Consider the following 14,943-nt stretch of genomic DNA (forward strand, 5'->3'; position numbering starts at 1 on the left):
GGGAACAGTTCTAACAGGACTGTGACTGACCACACAGGCACATTGCATTCATTTCTGGAAATTCCTCCCACTCCCCATAAATGTAACCACATCCCCTTCTGGCAGCTCCAAGAGACCTGGAGACCCCACTACCATATGGGGTATTCATTCCATCTTACTCCAAGGAGCTGATGGATTGTCACATATTCCCCGGTAAGCAGGGTGAGAAACTGAGCTTCTGTTGCTCCAGCAGCAAACGGAGCCTCTGTGGCTGGCAGTGTGGTAACATCACTTCCTGCACACACCGGAAGTGACATCATCATCCCACCAGTGATGTGGGGGCGCTCTAGTATTTGGGCAAGAACTCTAGAGTAGAAACCGTTCTTTACCATAGAGTTTTTTGCCCAAATACCAGAGCATCCCCACATCGCTAGCAACATGGTCATGTCACTTTTGGAGCATGGCAAAAGTGACATGGCTGGATGACTCATTGGTGTGTGTGTGTGTGTGTTTGTGGGGCACAGTTGGTGTCTGGAAACTCCGATGTGAAGGGGGTTAAGCTGAGATGTGGGTTTGCTTCTGGCGACCCCTAAAGCCACAGTTTGGAGGACTGGACTTCAATGCCCCTCATTTCCTCATGCAGATTCCTTTTCCAGGTTGCAGTTTAATGTTGGGTGGGTGCAGCCACAAAATGGCTGCCACAGGAGGTGGCGGCCACCACAAAATGGCTGCTGCAAGAGACAGAGCCAGCTAAATGACGTCAGGGAGAGACGTTTATAAAGATCTTTAAATGGGCCCAGGGTGGTTTTCACCTCCCAAAGTGACCAATAATGGCCCAAGCCATCCCAACTTTTGTCAGCCGAAGCTCCTCTGTCAAGGTTGATCTGTTAGTGGGGGCTGGAACCCAGCACGGTGCTCCTCTTGAGGTTGGGGGAGGGTTGTGTTTCAGGTTTTCTTAATTCTGGGTGGGTGGGTGGGAAGAAAGGAGGGAGGGGCATGGTAGGGGAGGCAGGGCTAGCTGACATCACTTCAGGGGTACCTTGAAGCCTGCAGAATTTTCCAGGGGTTGCCCCTCGGCCAAAAGGTTCCTCTGAGGCGAGATACCATAAAAGCTGTGGCTGCATTCTGTACTAGGCTGCTGTGGGGGAACGAGAGAGATGGAGAGCGAGAGGATTTTGTTTTAATCACGGCCCAAGTGACAGAGGCAGGAAATTCTGCTGGGAAAAGTGCTCCATCCACAGGCGGCCGGGGAGTTCTTGCTGCATGATTGCCTTGCAGGAGGCGTTTGTTCACCATCGCAAAGGCCATCTGGTCTCACCTACGTAATTTCCTTTCTGGCGTCTTTCGGCAGGGTACGAGGCAGTCCCCGGTGCTGGGACTAGAGGACCTTTGTAGTTCGAAAGGTTGGTCCTTTCAGCTCCAATTACTCCCAAGCTTGAAAAGAGGCACCGGCAGATTTGGCACTTGGGCTTGAGACGAGGTTTCGCTGCCTGCCGGAGGGAAGGGACGCTTTTTGATCAGTAGGGAGCCTGCTGCTGGTCATCTGTCTAGAAAGGGAGGCTGGTTCCTGGAGCCTCGGTGGGTGAGTCTGTGAGACGGAGGGAGATGCAGAGTCAAGCAACACCCCTCGTGAGGCCGTGGCTCCTTTTCTAACTTAGCCCAAAGCAAAGAACTGGCCACCAGCAGGGGATTGGGGGGGGGGGAGTCATTCTGTAACCCACCGTGAGACGTTTTCTGAGAACGGCGGGAAGAAGAGGAGGAAGAGGAAGAAGAAGAAGAAGAGTTGGTTCTTATATGCTGCTTTTCTCTACTAGAAGGAGTCTCAAAGCGGCTTACAGTCGCCTTCCCTTTCCTCTCCCCACAACAGACACCATGTGAGGGAGGGGAGGCTGAGAGAGCGCTGATATTACTGAAGAAGAGTTGGTTCTTATATATGCCACTTTTCTCTACCCGAAGGAGTTTCAAAGCAGCTTCCAATCGCCTTCCCTTTTCTCTCCCCACAACAAACACTCAGTGAGGTGGATGAGGCTAAGATTCCTGCTGGGTCAGAACAGCTTTCTCAGTGCCGTGGGGAGCCCAAGGTCACCCAGCTGGTTGCATTTGGGGAAGCACAGAATCAAACCCGGTTTGCCAGATTAGAAGTCCCCACTCCTAACCACCACACCAAACTGGCCCTCTACACCAAGCTGGCGAATAAATCTAATAATAAACAGATAAGTTTGCCAGCCAGGGTAGCCAAACTGTGCATCTCCAGATGTCCGTGGACTACAGCTACAATTACCATCAGCCCCTCCAGATGTCCACAGTTTGGCCACCCCTCCTCTAAGTTATGCACACTAACCTAGGAAGCCCTGCTCAAAAGCAGTCTGGAGTTGAACAGGATCTTGCACTCCCCATTGCCCATGGGAAGCTTCCAGCACTTATAGGCCTATTCTGCACACAACAGATAATGCACTTTCAATGCATTTTAGAAGCAGATTATCCTGTTCTGCACAGGGAAATCCAGCTGCCAAAGTACATTGAAAGTGCATTATCCTATGCATGTGGAATGGGCCCTTGTCTGCTTGGGATCAGTGTTTCCGCTAAACTGTGCTGGTGAGCGGCCGTTCATTGACACAGGAAGATCCAAAAAGGGTCTTCCACTGCCCGCGACCCATTGCAAGATCACAGAAGTGGTGTGCTGCTCAGGATGCAAACTGCTGCGCTCAGAAGGGGAAAGAAATCCAAGGGGACATGGGTTGCCAAGTCCTGGTTGGGGAACATCGGTTGCCAGATTTGAGGCTGGAGCCCGGGGACGACAGGGATCTCCGTGGGATACAGCCCCATATATTCCACCCTCCAAAGCCTCTGCATTCTTCAGGGGAACGGATCTCTGCAGTCTGGAGAGGAACTGTAACTCTGGGTCTCACCTGAAGGCTGGCAACCCTAATCCTGTGTAGATTTACCAGTGCCCCATACAGCCCTCAGAGGCCCCCGAACCAGCGTTCCTGAACTACGACGGTCCGTTCCTGTGCCTGCCCAGAAAACGCCCCTCCCGAACCCACTCATTCCAGGGAAGCGGCAGCATCGCCCTCTCGCCTCCTATCTTGGTTGTCGCTGGGATGGGATGGTTTGCTGAGCATTCCTTCCTGCTACAGTCCTGCTGGTTTCCTTTGCAGGCGCCTTGTCACATCCAGTGACAGCTGAGTTCCATTCAACACCATCGCACCCGGCGTCTCCTGGCGAAGGGGGAGAAGCGGATGAGGAAAACACTTCTCAAATATCCTCTCCCCGTCGATTATACAACAATGCAGCTCCTCTCCAAATTAAGATTCCCAGTTAGCCGGGGATGTGCCAGTCCGGCCGTTCCTATTTCTTGTTGATTTCTTGCATGGCTGCCATCAGCTTGGGTTTTGTGCCCAAACGTGTTCAGCCTTATTTCACTGTATTTGGCAGTGTGTGTTATTTTATTACGTGTGCACAATTATTTCCTGTTTGGGCTTAGTGTGTGTGCACTGAATTACGGGAGTTATGCTTTGTGCACAGAACAGAATTTGTTCATCATGAGATTTCTTTTTGGTTTCTTTCTGCCCTCAGCTTTTTTCTAGATTTTTTGGGTTGGCTCCTCCCTCCCCTTTTTGTGGGATTGATCTAGGTCTATCACATTCCTATGGCAGTCATTGGTGATCCTGTTTGAATATGTTTTTATTGCACTTACACATGTGTCTCACTTGTACAGTGTCAGGCAACTGACACACAAATCATGGCGGAAAATGTATGAACCACATTTTTACGGTTCAAAGTTCGTAGTTAAATCACAGATTGAACCACGGACCAATAGGTCAGTTCACAAACCTGATTATTTCTAGAGGTTCATGAGCCATTTAAAGCTTAAACCCCTGCTTTCTGCTCCCCGTGAAAAGCTGCGGGGAGCCGAAGGCAGGGGTTTAAATGACTCCAAGCTCTCTGCCATTGAGCTGTTTTCCATGTTTTTTTTCTTCTGCTCTTCACTAACTGGCATGACCCACAATGAATTGCATCAAAGTTCATGGAAGTTCATGATGGTTCTTCAGATTGTGAACATTGCTTTACAAACCATGAACCAGCTAAAATATATTATGAACTTAAGTTCGTCAGATGGTTCATATCTATTTGGTCTTGTGCCCAGTCCTAAGACTAAGCATCTGATACATATCCATGGGACAGAAACATTGTTGGCTTTTACATCATTGTCTGAGTGAGTGAATTGTTGATGAGGGAGGAAGAGAGGTGCAATCTATTCTGTCCTATCAGAAGACTTGGACTAAAATAACTGAAGCAATACAGAGATGGGAAGAATTTAAACAATTCTTGGCTAGGATGGATATCAACAGTTAAAATGAATTGCCTAAACTGATTGTTTTTAAAGATACTCATAGAATCATAGAATCATAGAGTTGGAAGGGGCCATACAGGCCATCTAGTCCAACCCCCTGCTCAACGCAGGATCAGCCCTAAGCATCCTAAAGTTACTGATACATATTGAAGACAATTATTAAAGCGTGGCAAAGATCAATAAAAAAATTATATAGGATGGGAAAAGGCCAAGGATAAGATTCAAGATGGTGCTACAAGATGATAAAAATGTGGAGGCTTCTGCTGATTCACATTTTTATTTATATAAACAGGCAGCAGCATTAGTGTGGGTAACAGATTGGATTATCGACCCTCAAGAAGTAACTTTAAATTAGAGACAACAGGTACCAAATACAGAATCCATAACTATTTATGAGGAAAGAAATCGTTAAGAATGATCTAGTGACAAGATGGCAAACATAATACAAGAGACAGCTTGCTAAGGATATGGTCTAGGTGTAGAGAAAGATTTAAGCCCTTCACTCTCTCCATTTACTTCTTGAATCAATGCTCATCTTGATTTAAGTTCGAGGAAGAAAATAGGCACTCTAACGTGTGAGAATATGGTGAATAAGCAAGGGAAAATAAAACAATGGCAGACTGTGAAGCAAGCAGGGAAGACCATACCTTGGTAAATCTACTATCAGATAGCTTCAAAAATGAAAGAACCACTTAGGAAAGACAGTGACCAGCTGAGAGGAAAAAAAGACACCTGATGAAGAATTGATAACGGGTGATATGATGAAACATTTGCTAGGTAAAATATGCAAATTGTTGTTGCAGGTTGACCTCTTTTGCTCATGGCTTACTGGGAAATCGAGCACTCTGACAACGGCCATCACTTAGGGCAACCAGCCACTGGTTGACGCCCGGCAGGAGATGGGAGGACAATAGAATGGGGGAGTAGTTGCGTTGATAGTGTGACATCGTTTCCGGCCCTAATCCGGAAGTGATGTCACACCACTCTTGGAGTCTGCAGAAACTCTATGGTTTTACCATATGCCGTACTATAGCAAGACACCTGATAACCTTACAGTCACTAGATTGCTTGGTTTCAGTGCAGAGGCATTTGCCCCTGTGTGCAGGAAGTTCAACGTACTCTTAGAACTCGGCCCGGTGCAAAATGCCCCATCTGGACCTTTCAATGTGTGTAAGGGGAAGGTACGAGACAATGACAACCATTTCATTTGCATTGCAGATAACTACTACCTAAAAGAGGGCACTTCAGAGGTGTTGTTGTGTGGGAACAGCTCGGATGCCGGGTGAGTATTCTTTAAATGTCATTAAAGGGAATTACAGGGAAACCTGGGGCCATTTATTTATTTGCTTGGATTAATACATTTCCATTCATCAGACAGCACTTGGCAGATTGCGTTTTGAGCGTTGATGATAACTGCTTCTTGGGATACATTTGAAACAGTAAAGAGCCCCTCTAGGACTTTTATCGTGGCGTGACGAACTGGCAACGGTTTGGGAATATGCATATCTTTCAGTCATTGTGCGCCCCGTTCAGGAACCCGCTGTTTTTCTTTTAGTGTAAAATGTCCAGCCGTTGCAACAGAGGGTTGCAAGAAGGGGGGGGGTGGGAACAGACATAGGCAGCTTCCAGAGGAGAGTGGATAAACATACAGAGCAGAGGTCCCTCCATGGCTCTTTGCTACAAGGTGTAGATCAGGCGTAGTCAAACTGCGGCCATCCAGATGTCCATGGACTACAATTCCCAGGAGCCCCCTGCCAGTGAATGCTGGCAGGGGGCTCCTGGGAATTGTAGTCCATGGACATCTGGAGGGCCGCAGTTTGACTACCCCTGGTGTAGATGGAACACTCTGTCTGGGGCAGGAATGCTCCATGTTCTTAGGGCTTGGCGAGAACAGCCCCGCTGATGACCCCTTGGTTTTGGCCACTGTGTTGGACCAGATGGGCCATTGGCCTGATCCAATATGGCTTCTCTTCTGTTCTTAAGAGCATGGGGTCCATGAGTAGCTATTAACACAAGGTATAGATGGAACTATTTTATCTGGGGCAGTGACACTCTGTATGATTGGGGGATGCCAGTGGGAGGGTTCTGGAGTTTTCAGCCCCATTGGTGAACCTCCTGATGACCCCTGTGTTTTGGTCACTGTGTGACACAGAGTGTTGGGCTGGAAGGGCCATTGGCCTTATCCAGGATGGCTTCTCTTCTGTTCTTGTGCTCTGTATTCTTGGTGCTTGGGGGGCAACAGTGGGCGGGCTTCTGGAGTCCTGGCCCTGCTGGCGGACTTCCTGATGTTTTTGGCCACTGTGTGGCAGAGAGTGTTGGACTGAAGGGGCCACTGGCCCTATCCAATATGGCTTCTCTTATGTTCTTATGTCTGGGGCAGCGATGCTCTGCATTCTTGGTGTTGGACTGGATGGGTCATTGGCCTTTTGGTCTTATATGGAGGCACAGTGGACGCACCTCCTCTGCTTCATGCTTCCACCAGTCCCACTGTGCATGCAGCTTCAGCCCAGGGTAACACCATTTTGCAGGCCCAGCACAAGTTTTATAGCTCCTTCAGGGCCCAGAACCCAGAACCCAGCTGACACCTCATTCCATTAGGTTGGAGGTCAGGCCGATGTCTTTCAGGCTAGAGGTTACCAACAAATTGGTGTGAGTAGAATGTCATGCTCTCTGAGGAACATACCAAGAAAGGTGGTCCCTCAGATTCCCATTCACTGCTAGAAACCAAAGCTGCCTTGAGTGTTTTCCACCCCCTACCCAACCTCCCACATTCTGTATCACAATAGTGCTCTGGAACCAAACTACCCTTTCAACCTAAACAAGGAGTAAGCCCTGAATTCTTTGTCTTGCCAATTACCATTAGCCTTCCCTGATTAAAATTGGTTTTTCGCTGATTAATCAATCAATGTTTTTATGCCTTTGTTTTGATAGGCATTCCATTCTGCTCTGCCCCCCCCCCGCCCCCATTCGTCATATTCTCTGTTCTAGCCGTAGGAGAACGGGGATCTCCCCTTCAGAGGGTCACTAATAACAGGAGAGGCAGTGATGGGACGGCTTTCAGGCATGATAATACAATTTTCCAAACAGTGGGGGAGAAAGGGGGGGAAGCGTCAAGCTCTTGTTCAAACGCACGCTCTTCTGGAGTCTTGTTACCAATCCTCTCTCCATCCATTTAATTTTCTCCTGGAAACTTGATAATGTGTTCGGTATTGTCAGTTCAGGGTTTTTTAAAGGGTTTTTTTTGTTTAATAGCGGAGGGAAAATCAGAAACGCAAGGGAGAGACTGATGGATGATTAGCTCTAGTGATTTCCTGCGGGAGTTGGAAGAACCTGGGGTGCGTTTGAAGTCCCTTTGGAGAATCCTTAGATGACACCTCATTCCGGAGGTGTAAATGCTGTGATAGTAAGGCAGAGATGGACAGCTAGTCTACGCAAAGTGCAGGCAGTGTGGAAAAGCTTCCCAGGCGACTGTCCTGGCTGCAGACACGTGGCAGGCAGGCAGAGGTAAGTTCTAGCCATCATGGTCTGTCAAAACACCATGTCAGAGTTCAGATACCAGTTAGACAAGGCTCATGATTTCAAGTCCAACACGAAATCCAAAAGCAGTCTAAAGCATGCACCGAGGTCAGAGACGAGGAAATCAGTCCAGAATACTGAATGCAAGGCCAGTAAATAATAGACATTTTGCTTCCACGCAGCCGTTCCCTTGTTGACTGCTTTTACCACCACACTAAACACCTCCCAGTAACCTCAATTCTGTTCCTGCAAGCACTCATCTTCATCACTGATGTGGAACCGGTGCTGTGTTGCCAATCTGGCACTGCAGCCTCTGTCTTGAAGTTCCTTCCTTATTGTCCTCACAGGCTGTTCCGGGGCTCTGTAGCCTGGCAGTCAGATGACTCTCTTTTGCCAACTCACAGCTGGAGGGCTGAGGGACCATCGTACCGGCTGAGGATCCAGGTCTGGCTCCTGAGAGACTGCTTCCTCTTGCAGTGTCTCTTTTACTGGCCAACACTCAGCTGGGAGAAACATATTGGCCAAATTCGGGGCAGTGAGTGTCACTGCAAGGTGAAGTCTACTCTTCCAATGTGACCGTCACACTGGGTGACGCTAGCACTCACCCCCCAAAACTCTATGGTTTCCATAGGGTTTTTGAGCGAGTGCTAGAGTGTCGCCCTGGTGCACTGCTGACAATTCTGAGAGCTACAATCGCTGCTCCCCTGCAGGGATTACCCACCTCTTCCCAAAACCCACCAGATGCCTGGCAACCTTCTCAGGTCTAGGGTGAAGCATTTTTTTCAGCCTGGAGAGGTGGGGCTAGTTAACCCTTCACCAACGGTGTTTCTGTACTACTTCGCTACAGTTAAGGGCACAGGAAAACTGGCCCATGAGGGGGAAAGGAACATGGCAGCCTTACGATCAGTATGAGAAAGATTAGGGTTGCCAAATCCGGGTAGGGGAAATTTTTAGGGCGGCATCGAGGAAGGGGAGGGACCACAGTGGGGTACAATGCCGTAGAGCAGGGGTAGTCAAACTGCGGCCCTCCAGATTTCCATGGACTACAATTCCCATGAGCCCCTGCCAGCGAACGCTGGCAGGGGCTCATGGGAACTGTAGTCCATGGACATCTGGAGGGCTGCAGTTTGACTACCCCTGCCGTAACCCCCCAAAGCAGTCATTCTCTCTGTCATCTGGAGTCTAGTTGTGATTCTAAGAGACCTCCAGCGACCACCTGGAGACAAGAAACCCTAAGGGAGACACTTGCTTTCTTCCTAGCTCCCTATTGCCCAGGAAGTCCATTTGGCAACGGGAAGGAAGAACGGGAAGTCACTGGGGCCGACGGAAGCTGTATCAAGAAAGCACCTTTGGCAACCACATCCTAGAGATGGTTGCTATAGAAACCTTAATTACTTCTCTCCTATCTTGGACCCTAATTTTCATTTATAGATTGAGAGAGAAGGAAATTTTTTATGCTCTATAGGAGTATATGTCTCTCTCTCTCTCTCTCTCTCTCTCTCTCTCTCTCTGTCTGCAAGCGTATTGTTTCACCTCTGTCTTTAAATTAGAGCAATTTAGACGGGGAAAGAGGCCTTGGAGAAGTTCTCTGGTGAATCTCCTCCCAATTTTAAAAGCATCTTTAGGGAACTATTTCTGTTGCTGCTGCTGCTCCTGCAGGATCTCATTAGAAAACCCCTACAAGAATATGCAAAAAAAAAACAAAAAAAAACACCAAAAACCCACACTCAAAGTTTCCAGGCACCCATTTCATTCCCTAGCCCCTGGGCAAAAATCACATTTGGACACAAATAACTTTGCGTGTAGATAGAACATTGCATGGTTGTTTGCTATGGACTTAGCCAGCACAATGCAGAAGAGTCAGCTCTGGATTGGAGCTGCTGACATTTAATAATACTAATAATTATAAAGTTGCTGCAGAGGGTCAGACCAGAACCAATGGCATTGAAATTAATTCAAAAGAATTTTCAGCTAAACATCCGGAAGAAGTTCCTGACAGTCAGAGTGCTTCCTCAGTGGAACAGGCTTCCTCGGGAGGTGGTGGGTTCTCCGTCTTTGGAATTTTTAAGTAGAGGCTAGAGAGTCATCTGACACAAAGGCTGATTTTATGAATTTAGGCAGATTGTGAGTGGGTAGGCAAGAAGGGATGTGCAAGTGCTTGGCTCTTGTGGCCCTTTCTTCCATGCCCAGGGAAATGCTGATTGCTGCTTTGAGGTGAATTTCCTCCAAATCAGACTGGCCAGGGATTTTGGGGTCTTTTTTTGGGGGGGGAGCATCATCTGGGCATGGTTCAACAACACTTTACTAATTCAGTGTGGGCATGGAATTGGGGTCACTGTGGATGGGCAGGTAGTTGTGAATTTCCTGCATTCTGCAGGGGTTGGACTAGATGACCCTGGAGGTACCTTCCATGTTTCTATGATTCTATAATTATTATTATTATTTCGTTGTTATAGCCCGCTCTTCCTGGTTGGTTCAGGGTTGGTAACAACAAGCATGTACACGCAATAAAGTCACCTTAATAACAATCAATACCAATTTTCCTATTAGGGTTTTGTGAAAAGGGAGGGGCTTCATTTCTTCTGGACAGGTAGCTTGAGTATGGCGGGTTTTGAGGAGGGAGGCCAGCATTTTCTCAGTGTTCACTTCCTGGCTTCAACCATAGACCTGGCGGAACAGCTGTGTCTAGCAGGCCCTCCGGAACTGCCCAAAGTCCTGGAGGGTCCTGATCTCATCAGGGAGAACGTTCCACCATGTTGGGGCCAGGACCAAAAAAGGCCTGGCTCTGCTCAAGTGCATCTTATCTCTTTGGGACCGGGGATCCTGAGCAACTGTTGGTCACTGGATCTTAATGCGCTTTGGGGGGTGCAGCGGAAGTTTTAAAAAAAATTAATGTCACTGCTTGGGGCATAGGGCTTGTCAAACTGATCTCCCTCTCAGTGTCTGTCCTGTCCTTTTTTGTGCGATGTTTTTGTGGCACGAGGAAACGGCCTTGGTTTGCTTGCCTACCACGTTTTCTGGAAATCTTGGCGCTTGGCTGAATTCGTCCATGTTGCGGAGTATTACGGTCAGGTATTCGCTGTCCTAAATCAGTCCTGGCGCACCGGCGATTCTATTCCGTTGATTCATTGAGACGTTGCGCTGCTGCCTCGTGGGTGTCTGTGACTCAGCTCTAGAGTAGCGTTTTCGGTATCTTTGTCTTCCCTCACTCCCGGTTTGTCGGCTTGCTCAGATGAAAGGCTTCGGGCCGGAAAACAGCTGCTGAGAATGCGGAAAGAATTGTTCTGCTTGCTTCAGACAGGGCGGGCTGGTCCTTTAGCTTTCTGTCACAGTTCCCAGTGGGCGACGGGTTGACCAGAGGGACACTAAGCCCCTATAGCAGGGGTAGTCAAACTGCGGCCCTCCAGATGTCCATGGACTACAATCCCCATGAGCCCCTGCCAGCGAATGCTGGCAGGGGCTCATGGGAATTGTAGTCCATGGACATCTGGAGGGCCGCAGTTTGACTACCCCTGCCCTATAGGGCTGGCCGGAGGCGGCTTAATTGAGACCTGACCACCGGCAGTGCAGAAAGTCTGTTAACTTGTGGGCCTGCCCAACCACTATGGTAGGGTGACCAGCTCCGGTTTGGAAGATACCTGGAAAATTTGGAAGTGGGGCCTGAGAAGGACAAGACATTGCGGAGGGAAGGGGCTTCAGTGATTTATAATGCCACCGAGCCCCACCTTCTAAAGCAGCCATTGTCTCCAGGGGAACTGATCTGGAGATCAGTTGTAATCTCGGGAGATCTCCAGCTATCACCTAGAGGCAGCCCGACTTGACCACGGCCATCTTTGGAGGTGCCCTAACTTTCTAAGATCAGGCAGATGGCACCCTGGGCGAGGTCCTTCTCCACCTAGGATCCTCTGTCCAAGGTCATTCATCTGTCTCCGTCTCTTGTTGTCTCCTGCCAGCGAGTGAAGACCTTTTCCATTGCAATGGGCAGTCCCTCAATGATCCCAACCAACATTTCCTCAGGGGCTGCAACTTGCTCCTGCGGTAGTCCAGCCTCTCAATACGGACCAGCCGGAGGTAACAAAGTCAAGCTCTCTCCCCCGCCGCTGCTTCCCAGCAGGTGATATTCAGGGGTGGACTGCTCCTGCCCATGGAGGTCCTGTTTGCCTTCCTGCGGCGAAAGCCTCTTGCTCCGCTGAGACCATGCCTGAGACTCCCGAGGAGCCATCTACACAGATTACATTTGCCGCTTAGCTCTTCTCGTTAGGGATGCCTCGTCTTGGCTTTTTGATTTTGACAAAGAGGCCTTTTAACTCCCCGGCGTGGGTGCCAGCCCGCGATGTGGATTACGGCCTAATGGGTGGATTGATGTTGTCAACTGCTTCTTAATCAATAGCGCTGTAATTTTTATTGTGATTAATTGCGTGGACGTTTGTCTGGAAAGATGCTCTCTGCTAATGGGATATGTTGGCATTGCCCATCCCTGCAAATGAGCAGATAAGTTAATCTCCCTCCCTGCTCAGGGCCAACCTGCTCTGCTGTTTGCTAGGCAGTTGGAGGGGAAGGTGGCCTCTTGCTAACTCTTTCGGTGTCAAGCCTTCCAGCCTGAAAGTCTCACGGCTCCTTTCAGAACTGGACTGGGAAATTTTGGGGTAGGGAAGGGTGGTGTTTGGCCAACCCCCTCTCCCCCCAAAAAAGTTGTAGATTTTGAGGGACAAAACAATCGCAGGACAAGGCACTGGGTTCAAAAGCTATTTTTTAAGCCCCTAGACAGGATAGATGAATGATGGCCTTTAATCTCAGATTTTGGGGGACCGATGGGGTCCATGTGAGGGTTGCTGCACAAACTGTTGTGCACTCCTTATCCTGAGAGCCAGTTTGGTGTCGTGGTTAGGAGTGCGGACTTCTAATCTGGCATGCCAGGTTCGATTCTGCGCTCCCCCACATGCAGCCAGCTGGGTGACCTTGGGCTCGCCACGGCTCTGATAAAGCTGTTCTGACCGGGCAGTGATATCAGGGCTCTCTCAGCCTCACCCACCCCACAGGGTGTCTGTTGTGGGGAGAGGAATGGGAATGTAAGCCGCTTTGAGCTCCTTCGGGTATGGAAAAGCAGCATATAAGAACCAACTCTTCTTCTTCTTCTTCTTCTTCTTCTTCTTCTTCTTCTTCTTCTTCTTCTTCTTCTTCTTCTTCTTCTTCTTCTTCTCCTTCTCCTTCTCCTTCTCCTTCTTCTCCTCCTCCTCCTCTTCCCAATGGGCTTTATTCCTTACGTTGTTTGTTCCACAGGACATGTCCGAAAGGCTACGGCTGCTACAAGGCTGGCGACAATCCCGACTACGGCTTCACGAGCTTTGACACTTTCGGCTGGGCCTTTCTCTCCTTGTTCCGCCTCATGACCCAGGATTGCTGGGAGCGCCTCTATCAACAGGTGGGCGATGCGTTGGTTGACGTGGGAAATGAAAACTCAGGCCTCACTGGCGGTCTGCTTTTGAAATTCAAGGGCAAAGGGACCCTGGCGAAGCCCCTTCACTTTACCCCTTGAATTGGTGAGCTAGTAATGTTGGTTGCCTTAGGATGCCTTTCACCCACAATCGTAGAGGATTTTGCTTCCTTGCGGGGGAATTTCAGTGTGATTGTCTTTTAACGACACAGTTTTGGGAGGGGCACTGATTGGGTGGCCGTTTCCACGTGATTAGCAGGTCCAAGAGGGAGGGTACTGATTTTATAGGAAAGATGCATATGGTCAAGCTGCCCATGTTACTGATGATGGATATTGAGTGGTGGGACCTGTGGGATGGGTCTGCAATATGCAGAAAAGTTAGCAGCCTGATGTTGCTGGCAACTGAGTTCATGGAGGCCCAAAAACACATGCCAAGAAAGAAAGCACAGATTCGAATTGTGCTATTAAACTCATACGAGAACTCTTTATCAGAGAACTCCATTCCAGGTAGGAAAGATAAGAAGATAGAAGAAGGCAAGGAGGTTGTGGGCCACTTTGAGATGCATGAGGCCTTCTGGGTGACCTCGGGTCAGTCACAGCTCTCTCCAAACTCCCTCAGTCCCACCCACCCCAGCAGGTAACCACTGTGGGGAGAGGAAGGGAAGGTGATTGTCAGCCACTTTGAGATACATGAAGCCTGCTGGTTGACCCTGGGCCAGTCAAGGTTTCTCTCTCAGGACTTTCTCAGCCTCACCTGCCTTACAGGGTGCCTGGTGTGGAGAGAAGAAGGAAAGGAGATTGTAAGCTGCCTTGAAACTCCCTGAGGTTGAGAAAAACCTCTTCTTCTCCTCCTTCATCTAAGGGTTGGGGGCATGGGTAAGGTCCTCTTTACCTTTAGTGCTGACCTTTGTAGCTGTTCATTGGTCTAGCTGGCGGAGAGACTTAGGAGATCCCTCCCAAAGGTTCAACAAAGGCGGCACAGAAGTATTCTGAATTTTAAAAGTTGACGTAAAATACAGCCACCCCTTAAACGCCTCCTTCGCTTCCATCTCTGCAGACCCTTAGATCTGCTGGCAAGATCTACATGCTCTTTTTTATGCTGGTTATCTTCCTGGGATCGTTTTATCTCGTCAACTTGATCTTGGCCGTGGTGGCCATGGCGTACGAAGAGCAGAACCAGGCCACCATCGCGGAAACAGAAGCCAAGGAAAGGAAGTTCCGGGAAGCCATGGAAGCCTTGAAGAAAGAGCAGGAGGTCGGTACACATCCCCGTCCGTGGCCTCTGAGCAATCGACCTTGGGCTGTATCTCAGGCATACTATAGATCTGTCTTTCTTCAACACAAGTGGCATAGGATGCCAACCTCCCAAGCCTTCCCAAGTAGCAAAGAGCTGGTTCTCCACTTTCTGGAAAGGCTGGGGGTGGGGATCATGCCAAACAGCTGATCTGTCGGGATCAGCTGTTTGGTGTGCCCTTTAAATGCCTCCCCCCTCAGCCTTCTGAGGCAGCAGAGGTGTAATGCCATCTTTCTACTGCCTGGGAAGGTTGGGGGTAGACATGTGCGGCGGGGGGGGGGAGAGAAAGGTACTTTTCAGATCTGGCCAAATTGCTTCAGCCAAATACAAACCAGTATTTGAAAAAAAACAGCTGAAAAAAAAAAT

At 49.1% G+C, this 14,943-nt stretch overlaps 1 protein-coding gene across 17 annotated transcripts in view; it reads left to right on the top strand.

The window, feature by feature from the left end:
- Positions 1–14,943, top strand: part of LOC143820810 (sodium channel protein type 5 subunit alpha-like) — a 245,193-nt gene that overhangs the window by 97,068 nt on the left and 133,182 nt on the right. For all 17 annotated transcript variants that reach the window (XM_077304089.1, XM_077304071.1, XM_077304078.1 and 14 more), the window contains 3 exons: positions 5,552–5,615; positions 13,130–13,271; positions 14,341–14,538. In XM_077304089.1, coding sequence (XP_077160204.1) covers positions 5,552–5,615; positions 13,130–13,271; positions 14,341–14,538 — 404 coding nt within the window. The remainder of the gene's footprint in view (positions 1–5,551; positions 5,616–13,129; positions 13,272–14,340; positions 14,539–14,943) is intronic.

Source organism: Paroedura picta, chromosome 11, assembly GCF_049243985.1.
Source record: "Paroedura picta isolate Pp20150507F chromosome 11, Ppicta_v3.0, whole genome shotgun sequence".
Lineage (NCBI taxonomy): Eukaryota > Metazoa > Chordata > Lepidosauria > Squamata > Gekkonidae > Paroedura > Paroedura picta.